Raw genomic sequence first — 13845 nt, 5'->3', positions numbered from 1 at the left:
AGTAACCAAACTGCCTATGGAATAAAAAGATTTAAAATCTCCCATTTTGCAATACCCACGCTGCTGAAGGGCATTTTAACAAAAGGGTGCAGAAGTCCTGAAGAATGGACGAGTGCCTTATGAACAGGTAAAAACCAAACAGAAGGAGTTCACTCAACAGTGCTGGAGATCAGTGCTGCGTCAGGATCAGATCAGATCTGAACCGAGACGGTAACTCAAAGGCAGAGCTGCCAGAGCCACAGGAGACTCCCTTCAGAAGCTGTTCCAACACTTCAAACCGCCTAGGACCTGTCCATGCTTCAGGACCTTCTCACCCCACACCTGAAGTAGGCCACAAGAGCAGAACACAGGAGACAGGACATGTATTAAGTCAGCATACACAGTAACTTCTTTCCAACATTTCCACCCCAGAAGTGCTGTAGATACATTGTGTGACAGGGTATTTGGCACAGCTGTCTGGTGAGGAATCCCACTAGTATCTTCAGCTCCACTTGGTGCATCGACACTGCATGTAAAGGCATGACTAAGTAGCATTCTCCATTCAGAACAGCCAATCCCTTGCTGAGTCCGAGTGCCACAGTGCAGTTACGGCCATGAGAAGTCTCTGACTCAGGCTCCTTCTCTGCTGCTTTAAACTTTCCTCCGGAAAGTGAAGCCCGTGTGCCTGTTAACATCCTGACCGAGGATGGATCTGGGCTCGGGGCTCCATTCTGTTCAGCCACGGACCAGCACCACCACACACAGAGACGCTGGATGCTCTGCCTTTCAGCCGCTGCCGAGTTAGAATTCCGACCACAGGACAGCCTTGTTGCCTTTGTCCACACTGACCACATGGGCACCCGCTGGTGACCACGCAACTGCATTGATAGAAGAGCTGAAATGGAAGCCAGGTATAAATTTATAAAAAAACCTAATTCCACAACAGCACTTAACACTGGAATGAAATATTACAGTACTCGATTATCAAAGAGAAAGCACTTTTGAGCTCTCAAGAGACTCAAGTTTTTAATAAGCCTAAGAGAGATAAAGTTTCTTCAGAATACATTCAATGTACTTTATTAGAATCATATCTCCATTTAACAAGTTGAACAATACCAAACCTAACCTTAATTCAGAGAACACTGTCAAGAATCCACAAAGAATCTACATATTAAAAAGTCTTGCACACCGACTTAAGTAGCAGAACTGTATGACTACAGTTGTTTTACAGCTCAGCAGGACTCACAAACCCAGATCCCTGCTTTGGATTACATGGCCAGCGTCCCCTCACCTGTGATGCTTTGCAAGCGTCCTTTCCAACTTCCCAGTGAGCACATTCCAAATGTAGAGGGCCCCGTCAGCTGAACCAGCAGCCACATAGTTGCCGTCAGGGCTATGAGATCAGAGAAGGTGCAGAAAGCAGAGAAGGATTTCCAAGTCAGCAACTTACCGGCATACATCATCATTCCACCTTTGACCTCCTATGCAAGCAACTTGGTATTCAATCACCTTTTAAGAATTATGTGCCACCAGCTGCTAACACTAGGAGGTGGAAGCACTTGGAAATTGGAAAGTTCCCAAGACACTGGATCAACATCTACAGACATATTCTGTTTTGACCAAGAGGTAACTTGTGGCAAATCACAAACTCTGCCCCAATTTTTCTAGCTGTAAATGGGGACAATGAAGCCAAGGACCAGGAATCCCTCACTTTTGCTTGGGGAAGATTTATCAGATATCTCGCTTGTATCTGACCTTACCTGAACACAACTCTTGTCCAGTCAGAGCCACATTTGAATCCCTGGGCACTAAAAAGTTAAAATCAGATAATTGTGAGTTCATTAATAAGACAACGGACTTACAGGTTCTCACTAAAGTGAACAACAAGGATTTCAACATGGTTCAGAATAAGCACTAGCATCCCTTTATCACAATTCACATTTCTTGCAGACCTGTGTCTCAATTACACCTGAATAAATTCTTTCCTCTAGGCCAAGGACTTCTAAGCCATGCTATCTTCTTCAAAGACATAAATGAAGAGATCCACCAGAGCAGATCTTTGCTAGACTCTAAAGACCTTTGCTACTCATGAAGAAAGAAGTTAGGAAATGCTGTCTCCATGGAGACACTGAAAAACACTCCAGCACTGAGGGCAATCTGCAATCCAAAGTTCTGAAATTCCTCATGTTCTCACGGAGAACACACTCACCTAAATGTCTGCCTGACAGCACCAACCCGCAGATCAATGATCTTTAGTAGATCATCACGGGAACAAGTCAAAAGCTCTGTTCGCTCTGAGTTAAGGTCCAGAGCCGTGATTCTTCCAAGGAGCTCCATTTCTTTTACTATGCTTTCAGTCCTAAAGTCAGAAATATGCAAACAGGGGGAAAAAGAAAAAAAAAAAAAGAGAGGGGGGAAAAAAAAAAAGAAAGAATAAGCCAGAGTCCAGAATCCAAACCACTGCATCAAAACTTTGACTTGTCCCAATGTGGAAGAAAAGGAGAAAAATAAAAACACTACTGGTTTGTTCTCACATTTTGGTTCTTTCCCAAGTTAAATCTCACTTTGTGGGTAACATTTTCAGCCCATAGTTAAATGCTATTTTCCTCACAATTCACCCTCTGGAAAACTAAGTAACATCTGGCCAGTCCTGACCAATGCAAAATATTTACAGGCAAGCAGACTGCTTTTTCAGAATAGAAATGGCACTCCCGCAGGAAAATCCCAAACCACAGAACAGTATAAAAGCAGTCTCTTTTCAGTGGCCTTCTGCAACTCTTGTAACAGTCTCACTAGCTTCCAAGCTCAGGAAAGAGTTCCCTAGTTCAGCCTGTACTCAGACAGCAATCCCGTACCTATTCCTACACTATAAGCTCTCTTACAATAGTTTTACCTGATATCCCAGAAACGGATTTTCTTATCAAAATGTCCACTCATTACACACTGCTCAGTACATACGATGTCATTGCAGCTAGATCCTGCAAACACTGTTTTTATACCTAAAAAGGATAAACCAATGGTGACACACTGAAATTTATACTGTACAAACTGATGAAAACAAACACAGAAAATAATCACTACACCACACACACCCAGTGGCCACGCGGAGCAGTGTCCGAGGAGTGCCACAGGGCAGAGAAACTCTCTTACAATAATCCTGACTTAAGTCTTCATCAACCTCTCTGCCCTTCCCAATCTCCTTTGCTGTGGCTAATATCCCTTTAAATGCTCCCATGACAGCTGCTTTATTTCCTCTTTGTATTTAATCACCTATAATTTGCTGCTGTTAAAACACATGAAACTGTCTCCTTGACCTATGTTTGTGGTCCAGGTATCAAGGCAGCCTTGATAGCAACTTCTCTCTCAGTGCAAGCAGGTTTAAAAGCTATCAACACGAGAAAAGCCACAGAAATAAGGCGTTTCTCACAAAGAAAACCGGAGTCCTAGCATTTCCTTCATTTGAGAAGCTGAATTTTTTTTTGATTTCCAAGAGACGTTTTCATCCACATCAGGGTTAAAAACTTTGACCTGGCTCCAAGAGTTTAGCAAAAGACTAAAATACCCACTTCCAGATTGGTAAACAATGGACACTCAGAGAACACAGCTGCTGTGCATGTAATAGCATTAGCAGTGCTTCCTGCATACACATGATTTCTCGTTCTTATTTCAGGTAACAGGCAGGAAGAATCCAATTACTTGACTAACAACAGAAGATGGCACAGTTGCTAGCTTTTGCTTTATTAAACGGGCAAAAAGACGAAATAACCTGGCAGGCGTCAGACTGCCATTTACATACATTAGAAGCGCAGAACACGGATGAAAGACACAAATGAGGGTTTCCTTACAAACTTTGCTGCGGAGGTCCCAGAGCTTGAGGGTCCGGTCGTGACTTCCCGAAACAATGCGTGCATTGTCCAGCAAGAACTTGGCCGACAGAACTTTACCGCTGTGACCTGTCAGGGTGTGCTGAGGACGAGAGATTTACATGGTGAAATTGCGCAGCTCCACTTGCTCCCTTTCCTCATAGCTTACTAGTTCTGCTACTTAACAACTCAAAGACAATCTTTAATCATATTTTGTATGCCTAGTGCATTGCCTGGAGAACTAACAAAAATGAAAAAAATCTACTTAGTTAAACAGATATTACCATTGAAAAGGAGTGTTAAGTACCACAGAGCTCAGCCTGAAGCTGGGAGACACAGGTCACCTTTGCAGTTTCTTCGTCTACTTAGGAAACCTGTGAGCTCTCTTCCTCAACACTCCACACACCCACAGTTCATGGACAGATGGCAACTGCAACACAGCCTTGCAGAAGTGACAAGGAAAAGGGGTTAAAGCCTGCTGAAAATGGAAATTGTGCCTTCAGGGTTTTATAATAAGTCTCTCTCAAGGACACAACCATGTATCTGATCGCAGCTGTTGCTACATCTTCGAGCCTGAAAGCTCAGACAACCAGGAATTTCAAAAAAACTCCTGCAGCAGTTTCAGTAACTGCAGGAGGAGGCTCTGTGGGGCTAAGAAGAACATGAACCACATTCACTTCAAATTGCTGAATATTTGCAAACTAAATCACAAAACAGATAATGAATGAATGAATGAAGAATTGTGAAAAACCAGAGAAATCTTTGGTATATAGTTATAAATACTCAGATGACTCAAATCGCACAAAGCAATCTGGGCTTGGGAAATACAAAAGAAAAGCTACTAAAAATGGAAAGGAACGGTACCAAAATTTGGAAAAAACCAAACCTGATACACAGTACAAACTCGGAAAGACCAAATTATCCCATAAAGACCACTTGATCCTAAGAGAAGACAAAAACTTGAGAAAAGAGGATCTAAACTTTCACTCTGCATCTCTTTTCTGCTCCTGCTGCACAGTCATTACATACAGATAACTATTATTATTATTTATTTGGAAGTTTGTGGCAAAATTTACCATGATTTGAGCCCTGACAAATCCATACCACACATTCAAAACAAAAACTGCACTACTTGATCTCAAGCAGACAGTGAATGTCCTTGCCCAAAGCTAGTAGTCACAAAAGACCAAGAGATTACAGGAAGACAATGTGAAGCCAGGTGGACGTTACAGGGGACAACTCACTTTTTGTAGCAAACAATCTACAGTTTGCTAAACTTTCATTCATTAGAATTCACATCCAATAGTAGGTTTGGCAGCCAAAGAGAAGCTGCAGAAGAATTGATATTCTTCACTTTCTTAAATGAGAACTACCCAGGGAACTACAACGCAACTGTAGGTTATAACTGACACGTGAAATGTCAGTAGATTCAGAACATCACAGTAGCATCTTCCTAAAATAAAAAGTTGAGGAAAAGTGTACATAGGAATGACAATTACAGAAAACCTCTTAGAACACTGAAAAGAAAATTTTTTGGGGAGTCAAAGGTAAATCCTTCTTTAAACTAGAGCTATGTGTTGGAGAACATGAGTGCAAAGAAACTGGGAGAAGAGGAAGTTTTCAAAAGCCATTGAGAATAAAGTCAAAGACTTGTAGGCCTGCTGCCTTTAACAGCTAGGCAAAGGACTCCCCTTCAAGAAGGATGCTCCTGACTTAAAAGCAAGAATCCCTCTTTGCCTTCTGCAAACCCTTCATCAGCAGTCCTCTCCTTGGACTGGGGCTAAAACATTTAACTCACTCTCCATAAACCTTAAACGTAATTTAAATTTCCACAGAGCAGAACACAAAAGTGTATTGGGTTCCCACCATAAGGTTTTGCTCGTGAGGGGGAGGCCTGTACTGGGAAAATATGAAGTAATTGGAGTTTCCTGCAAGGCTGTGCAGAGACCAATATCGTATTTTAGGTCTTGCTTTGAAGACCATTAAGCAAAATAAAAGAACCTGTTAATGAAAAGTGTCTGTAAATGCCCAACTTCCAAAACTGCCACATCCGCATTTGATGAAACTGGAAATATAAGAAAGAACCAGCTTGAGCAGTGCCTTTCCTTCAAGAGACTCACCCGTAATCGATTGTCATCAACCGTCCAGATTCTGCTGGCAAAGTCATTTGAAGCTGCTAAGAGGTAAGAACCCTGTGAACACAAGATTAATTGAAAACTGCTTCTGCAAGCCAATATGCAAATTAAAGTCAGAAATACTTCCAATAAATCATTAAAGCCACATTAGTGCCATATTTCCAAGGGGAAAAACAACAAATAAACCCACATAAACACAGTAGCATATACCAGCAAAGGAAAGCTACTGTAACAATTTTCCAGCAGGCTATGGCTGTCTCTTCATCATCAAAACATGACAGTGATTTGTACAACCATGACTACAGATAAAAGCAAGTAACAATAATCAAACCAGAAAGGACATTCTCCTTTTCCTTCTGCTCTAGCGAGGAAACAGGTTCTAGTTTACCTTCATCTATAGTAATATTTTTTCTCTTTTGATTTTTGAGAGGGAAAAAGCCCACTGTGCTGTGACAGCTGAGAAACTGCTGGGAGAAAAGGCCATGGAAGTGCAAGTCTTAAGATAATCAGACCTTCTACTATTCATCACACGCCTCAGCAGAGCACTTATGGAAATAAGCTTCACAGAAATAAACGTGCAGTTTATCTGCTTCTTTTGTGCTGTTATGTCAGCTTTAGCAGGAAGCTGAAGACTGATTTCTTACTTTAGAGAAAGCCTAGTATATTTTATTGCAGTTTTATCACAACAGCCCGGAACAGCCAATGTCTGAGCTGCATATCATCTTCTGAGTTGTAAAGCAAGGATTACAGACCACAACACATCAAATAGATCATCTGTACAATTTTTAACTACTTGCAGTTACTCTCATAGGCATTTTAACTCATTTCTTAGGTAACTCAGAATAAAAATAATTTGGGTAATTAATTCCCAATTACAAGCAGTGGATATTGCACAGATACTCACGGCACTATCAAATTCTATGCTTGTAATCCCAGCATTACTACCGGAGAGGGAACCTTTGGGCTCACACCTATCTGCAGGGAAAGATGAACAGAACTTAAGCAATGGATTAGAAAAGAGAAGCTGACACAAAGTGAACTCTAATATGAGTTTGTTCAGCATCCCACCACAGTCCAAAGCAAAAAGATTATTTACCTCCCAAGACTTCCCAAAGCTTAACCCTCCGGTCCATGCCTCCTGTTGCGAGTAACCGGGAGCCAGGGCTGAACTGCACAGCATTCACCTCCCCATCATGTGCGTCCTGAGGAGCGGGAGGAACAGAAGAGCCACCCAACGTGGAATTAGCACAGGCTGAAACCCCCCGGATCAGAAAGCTATAGAACCTACAGGTTATACAGAACCACAGCTGCAGATCTTTCAACAGTATATAGGAAACAGAGCCACAGACCGAAACTCTACTGTGGTTGATGGAGTACAAAACAGAGCAAAAAGGTTGAGCCCTTATCTAAAGAAAAAACTAAAAGCACATAAAGAAAAACACTAGCAAGGAGCCAACGGTGATAATAAACTGCGAGAAGCCTTATTATGATTCGTAAGTTTAGGCTTTATAAGATAAGGCTTTTAAGTTACACCAGAAAAAAAAAAAGACAGAAGACAGTTAACAGGTGATATGCTGTAGAAGGAAACTAACTTTTCATTTCTCCATCTAGAGCCAGCCATGGAACATGATCCACTCAGTTCATGCAACCACAGAACACTCAAGTCAGGCTTGAGTTAGGAAAGCCTGCTAGAAAACAGCATAACAGGTTAACTGCATTCAGTTAGTCTACCGGTGATACTACCACTTTATGTCAGTGATTAAATAGCACCAGCAGCAGCCCTGAGAGCACATTTTCCCACAGACCTTGGGCTTGAACTGTGGTTCCTATTTGGAGGTGCAGTGACTCCTCTGCACCCCTGCTTTCTCCCAGCTTAATGTTTTGAAGCTTGAGTTGGCCAGTTAATAGTGATTCTTAACCTTTTAAAACCTACGAGAATTTTAAGATTCCTTCCTTTTTTTTCCCCCGTTAATTTCACGGCTTTATACTACTTCCCCACACAGTATTAGTACCACACATTCTTAATTCATTTGCTGCATTTCTTTTTAAGTATTTTCAGTAACTGCTCTTTCAAAATCAGTTTTTCTGGAAACTTGTATTTTTCTGGAACTTGTTGCTTGAATTTGGTCTGCCAGCTCATATTTAGGGGTCATCATACTTCAAATCTGATCTCTCTACAAGGGCAGAAGAGCCATTCAGAACAGAACCGGTCGAAGGTCTTGCCTAGAAACTAGGCTCAAGAATGATGTCTGAAGTGACTGCCCTTGCCTTCCCAAGCCTGTTCTCCTCATCTCTTCAGAAGTGAGCTGAGTTTCCTCCCTTGCCTCTGCCAAATTTCTAGCACAGAGTGCTTGCACTCATTCCTGGAATGCTCTCCTGGACCTAGACATGTCCTCACACTCCACCTGGGCTCCAAATACAGTTGCTGAAACATAAGAGATCATCTCCACAAGTAACCTACAGATTCCCATGAAATGACCTGGGACTTGGCCGTGCTAATCACGCATCACCTCCATACAGCCGTTCTGACAGGGTGACTGCTGCAGCTGTTCTGGCTCCCGTTGCAAGATGAGGAACTGGAACAGGGCGGCATGCCTCACACGGCTAAGACAAGGGGCAGCACAGTCTACTAGGGTTTGCTCCATCATATGGAGAAGAGAGGCTGCACTGCTCTTGGAAGTTCAGATGATCGAGAGAAAGGTGAAACCAACATAACCTCTCACATGGTTCCTGAAAACCTCACAGAGATAGCTTTGTAACACCTCTCATGATAAAATTAGCCAGGATTTACACCTGTTGATCAACTGTCCTTGCTGTAGATGGCCAGGAGTGGAGAGGCTGCAACACATATCAAAGCCTCCTCTGATGTTCCTGGTTCAAGCCAGCTTCAGGCTGCCGCATAAGTTATGACCTTATTCTCACTTAAGGTAGCATGAGCCACTCCATGACTGCCACTAGAGAAGATGGTAACAAGGCAGGCTAGGCACACAAGCCTCCATGCTGCAGTGAGCCACTCTGTTACTACGGATTAAAATTCTAAGTCATTTCATGTCCATGCAATATCCAAATCCAGAACTGGAATGCCTGAGAAAGATGAACAAAACTCAAGAGGAATGTTAAAACAAGGAGTTGCATCACAAGACAACCCATCACAGTTATCTTTCATTCGGAAAGCAACATCCTTGACAGAAATTCACATTTGGCCTTGTGAGGCCAAAACAACACATAAAGGAGGTCTCAGCTTGAAAACTTTAGATCACACACAGCAAACAAAGACACCCCAACACCACGAGCTCCTCTGAACCAGATCTGTTGGATGACATTCAGTGCCACAACTCCCTTCACTGTGGAGAACTGGAACCGAATTAATCCCGAACTGTCAGCAATCTCTTCCTCCATCACAGCTCTACTATGGCATGACAGAACAGGGACTGCTGGGAGCCGAAAGGGTAATGGAGTGTAACTCCCCTGTGCCCTCAGACCTTTTACTTGTCATCATCGACCTCAGCAAGACAGACATCAAGTACATGGCTCCAAGAAGCATTTGGATTAAGAATTAAAAGGAATGAACTATGCTACCAAATCAAGAATTCCTTCCTGTTCTTCAGTGCTTATACAAAGTTTCAGGATTAGGACTCACTTTCTCCAAACACAGTAAAAGGAACTGTAAAAACAAGAATTTCTTCTTCACTTACAAAGACACATATGGCAGTAGTGGGCACTCTCACTTCTTTACTGGCACCTGGATGTGGCTCTACATTATCCTGGGGAGCAGGGAACGAGGACAAAGAACGCCTCCTGAGATGAAACAAAGTAGAAACATTTCAGAACAAAAAGTCAACACCATTTCTTGAATTCATCCAGGTCTGTACCTGTCACTCAACTACACTGTACAGCAATTAAAAATGGGGGAAGGAGTTTTTAAACTTTCTTTTATCCTATCTTTCAAAAATTACATTTGTTATACAACCCTACATCCACTTCTGATTTCAGATATTTCATAGTAAGCCAGATAAGTTACCCAAATTGATTACTGACCTTATTTTTGAGCTGTCTACTTTTTTTTTCTTTAACAGGAAAGGAAAACATGGGAATGACTGAAGCTGGGTTCGCCTGGAGAGACGGAGACTCCATCATTAGGTCTAGGGAGACTCAACACCACTGCAGCAAAATCCCAGGCAGCAAAACGCTCAGCTCAAAAGCTCGGACTGCACCACTTAAGCAGAGACCATCCACCTACTGCACAGCTTAATTCAGAAGGACTGGCTCCACTTTGGATACTAAGGACAGAACCCAATGACTTATTCTTAAATAACTCTATTAAAGGAGCAAAGTGCAGTGGAAAGTAAGAGCAAACCCCATGTGTTCTCTCCATCAAGAGGGGCTCATTGCCCCCCTAATTGTAGACAGTTTCTATGCAGTGTTATCAACATCTGAAATCTTATCAGGGTAATGCAGCTTCCACATTACTTCAATGGAATACATTCACATGCCGGACGAAGAGCGGAGAATATTTTCACCTGGCAGCATCAGAAGATTGATGTCCCAAAAGGGGAGACTCAGACAGACTGGAGGGAAAGGTCAGAGGTCAGCACACGGCAAGATGGAAGAAACAGGAAGTTGAGGAGAACAAAAAAAGAAAAAAAAAAAGAAAGGCAGAAGCTAGAAGAAAGGCTGAAATTATCTGTTTGTATGCCCTGCATCACCAAGACTCTGGTGCACATTGAAACCAATATACAAAACAAAGAGGTGAAAGTGTTCTAACCTACCCAAAGATATTAGTGATAGAGTCCAGAAGGCCTCCAGCTGGTTGGGAGAGTCGCTTACTGAAGGAGGGGAGGACAGGTTTAAACCTGGTGAATAGCTTCTCCACATAAAGATCAACACAAACACATTTCATAGTAACAACTCTCTGGAAAGACTCCCTCCCCTGCAGACCCAGTCCGAAGACAGAAAACACCAAAGGCAGGCATCAGTTCCAAAGTCACCAGTAGCTACAACTCAGAACATAATTTATAAGTGAGGTTTCTTCAACTTCCCTCAACCTCAAACCTCTGAATTAGTGGGTTTAGATGTAACAGTCTGTTAACTCTGGAGTTTCAGCCAAACTAATCCGTGCTCTCATGTAACTACCTCTTACTTTCCACTCACCGCTTTTTTAGAGACAGAAAAAGATGCTTTTAATCTAGGTGAAGGTGACTTTCAGCACTTCAGCTAAACCCAAAACCCTGGCTATCTGCAAAGTCACAGTATAGCAACAGGCATAATCCAACAGGCACTCTAATACCCATGTTATTGTCTATTTTGTTTTTAAACCTTTGCTTTTAAGATTAAATGAATTTTTCAGACATTACTGTAATTTAGTTAAAACAGCAAAGGAAAAACAGCACATCTGAAGCAGGGTAACAGAACGCAGCACATAAGCTGCACGCTGCTCTGGTGGAAGTACTGAACTGTGTTGTAGCTAAAGGCAAGTAAAAACATTCCCAACATCGTCCCAACTCTCCTACACCCCTTGTTCTTCCTCAGTGACAAAAACCTCTTCGTCTACAAACCTGGACGTTCGGCTGACATTCCGCACTGGAGATGTTTCCTCAGCTGTGTCAGAGGTTTCATCTGCAAGCACTTCGATATCATCATCCCTGCTGAAATGAGAGAAAACGCCTAATTTTCAATCAGCCAGAGCTTCCTATGGAAACCACCTGCTGAGCCACATGAACTCAATGGACAACACTGTTCAAGGGTCTGTTGCGTTGTCACCCAACGCAGCCCTAGGTTGGATTTGCTGCAGTAACGCGTAGGTAGATCCAGACAACACAAACGCTGATCTAGTTGTCACTGCCAGAAATGTCCGAAGCGTACAATGTCTGAAAACAACTACACACAGCACCTAAACCTCAGGCTTTTCTTTCCAGCTGTCAGTCACACTCATCACTGACAGCAGGGTTCAGTTTCCTCACCCCCTCTGTACTTATGTTGACAGGCAGGCTTTCCAGATACTCTGCACTACAGGCACGTTTCATCTTGCAACACTACATACGGCATTAAAATGATCCATCACATCTGAGCAAGACTTTGCTACAGAGTGAATTATGTTACATAACAGCAAAAACATGAGCTGTTGCAAACCCAAATACAGGTGATATCCTACTTTCACAGCATCTTTTTTGCTGTTTCAGAACAAGGAAGTATTAAACAAAGCACAAGAGTCTGAATTTTCCTTCATCTGCGTCAAAGTCATCCTGTTACTTTCCATATGGTTGTACTTCGAGTTCTGCTCCATTAAGTACGAGGGATGTTCTGCTTCACTTCATTAAAGTGTTGGTGTACAACTAAAAAGAAGTGTCAGGTTCCAATACACACACGATAAATTCACCCAGCTAAACTACTCAGCTCATGCTACAATGTTTTTTCCCTATTAGTCATCATGGAAGTCTAGTATTTTTTCCTTCAATGATGATTTTTCCCCCACTGCTCATTTTGCCGGACAAACTATTTTTAAACTCTGTCAACCTGCTGACATTTGACTGAAGAGGAAGCTTTAATTCAGCATTTAAGTAGGAATAAACCAACATAACACTCAGCTGCAAAAGAATGGAACAAAATGGGACCATTTTTAATCTCTCAATTCAGAATACAGCTGCACTTTAAGTTCTATGATTTTGGAGGACAGTGTATATGAAAAGGCTACGGAAAATACATGCGCTGATGGCAAGTATCAGGCTGATCTTTCAGTAAAACACTATTAAATCCTGCTGATACTTCTTTTTTAAAATCTCAAGTTTGAGCTATTAAAATTGCATGTAGCAAAAGAAGTTTCCATGTTAAAATATTTTTAAAGTGAATACAAACACCAAAGTACACTCCTTAGAATGCTATTTTCCCCTTCAGTAAGCAGCACATTTTCACAAACCCTCTAAAATCACAAAATCAAAAAGGGACCAAAACCATTTGTGAAATAGAGTTTGAGTAATCTACAGAAGCAATTATTTCCTTTTTCTAAACAGGCTTATTAACCTCAGTACCTCGTATCAAATTATTTATGAAACACTGAGACCATCATCCCCACCACAACAGGAAGTAAAATATTTAAGTTGTGCTGCAGCTACCTCTGAGCTCGGCTCTAAGGCAGGAACAGCTCACTTTGGGTAACAGAGAGGAAGAGGCTTAACAGGGAAAGTGGCCACAGCCCTTACACATGGGTTTCCCCTCTCAGTGCAACATTATTTATTGAAAAGTCTAACAGTCCAAGACATTCTGTGTGCATTTACATCAGATAACACGGACAAAAGGGCTATCACTATCCTTACGAGATAGGAAGACTGTCCCCTGGTCCGTGACACAAAAGTGAGCAGTAAATTTGTCACGGAGAGGCACACCTCAACGAGCCAAGGGAATGGAAGCGCTGAAACATTCCTTAAAAAAAAGGCAAAGCAAACTGCGCTAACTAGTTATATTGTTGATTGCAGCTTTCATTTTCCTTCCAAATGCTACAAGCTCTCTCATGCTCCCCGACACACACCCTTCCCACCCACCCCAGACTTCTGCGAGGGCCCCTTCCAGAGCAGACGCCTGGCTCCCACCACGTGCGAGGACACGCAGCACAGAGACCTGAGGCGATCCCACAGCACCACCAGAGACAAGAGGTACCGAGCAGCAGGCCACACACCGCTCCGGCAACTCTCTCGGTGGCTTCCAGTACCAGGTGTAGCTTTTCTTGGCTGACGCAAGTGGCACCAATAACCCCATCAACCTGGTGCAAAGCACCTACGCCATCAACTGCCCACTGCAAGCAGCTGATTAAATCCCACCCAGGAGTAAAAAGAACAGCAGAAAGAGACTGTCTACCTCTGGCTGGCCCGGAAAAG

The 13845-nt window shown here is 42.5% G+C and overlaps 1 protein-coding gene across 2 annotated transcripts in view; it reads right to left on the bottom strand.

The window, feature by feature from the left end:
• Nucleotides 1–283: 283 nt before the first annotated feature.
• The window catches only part of ATG16L1 (autophagy related 16-like 1 (S. cerevisiae)), a 19451-nt gene continuing 5889 nt past the window's right edge, over nucleotides 284–13845 (bottom strand). The window contains exons 6-17 of one of the 2 annotated variants that reach the window (XM_009870295.1): nucleotides 11533–11619; nucleotides 10747–10803; nucleotides 9673–9775; nucleotides 7074–7179; nucleotides 6882–6952; nucleotides 5963–6034; nucleotides 3825–3945; nucleotides 2873–2978; nucleotides 2189–2338; nucleotides 1740–1787; nucleotides 1271–1372; nucleotides 284–874 (exon numbers count right to left, since the gene is read on the bottom strand). In XM_009870295.1, coding sequence (XP_009868597.1) covers nucleotides 781–874; nucleotides 1271–1372; nucleotides 1740–1787; nucleotides 2189–2338; nucleotides 2873–2978; nucleotides 3825–3945; nucleotides 5963–6034; nucleotides 6882–6952; nucleotides 7074–7179; nucleotides 9673–9775; nucleotides 10747–10803; nucleotides 11533–11619 — 1117 coding nt within the window. In that variant the 3' untranslated portion in view covers nucleotides 284–780. The remainder of the gene's footprint in view (nucleotides 875–1270; nucleotides 1373–1739; nucleotides 1788–2188; nucleotides 2339–2872; nucleotides 2979–3824; nucleotides 3946–5962; nucleotides 6035–6881; nucleotides 6953–7073; nucleotides 7180–9672; nucleotides 9776–10746; nucleotides 10804–11532; nucleotides 11620–13845) is intronic. The other variant, XM_009870296.1, reaches the window with a different exon arrangement.

The sequence above is a fragment of the Apaloderma vittatum genome, unplaced genomic scaffold, assembly GCF_000703405.1.
Source record: "Apaloderma vittatum isolate BGI_N311 unplaced genomic scaffold, ASM70340v1 scaffold3895, whole genome shotgun sequence".
Taxonomy (NCBI): domain Eukaryota; kingdom Metazoa; phylum Chordata; class Aves; order Trogoniformes; family Trogonidae; genus Apaloderma; species Apaloderma vittatum.
Note: the sequence above shows the minus strand (reverse complement) of the source record. Positions and strands in the feature narration are given on the sequence as shown.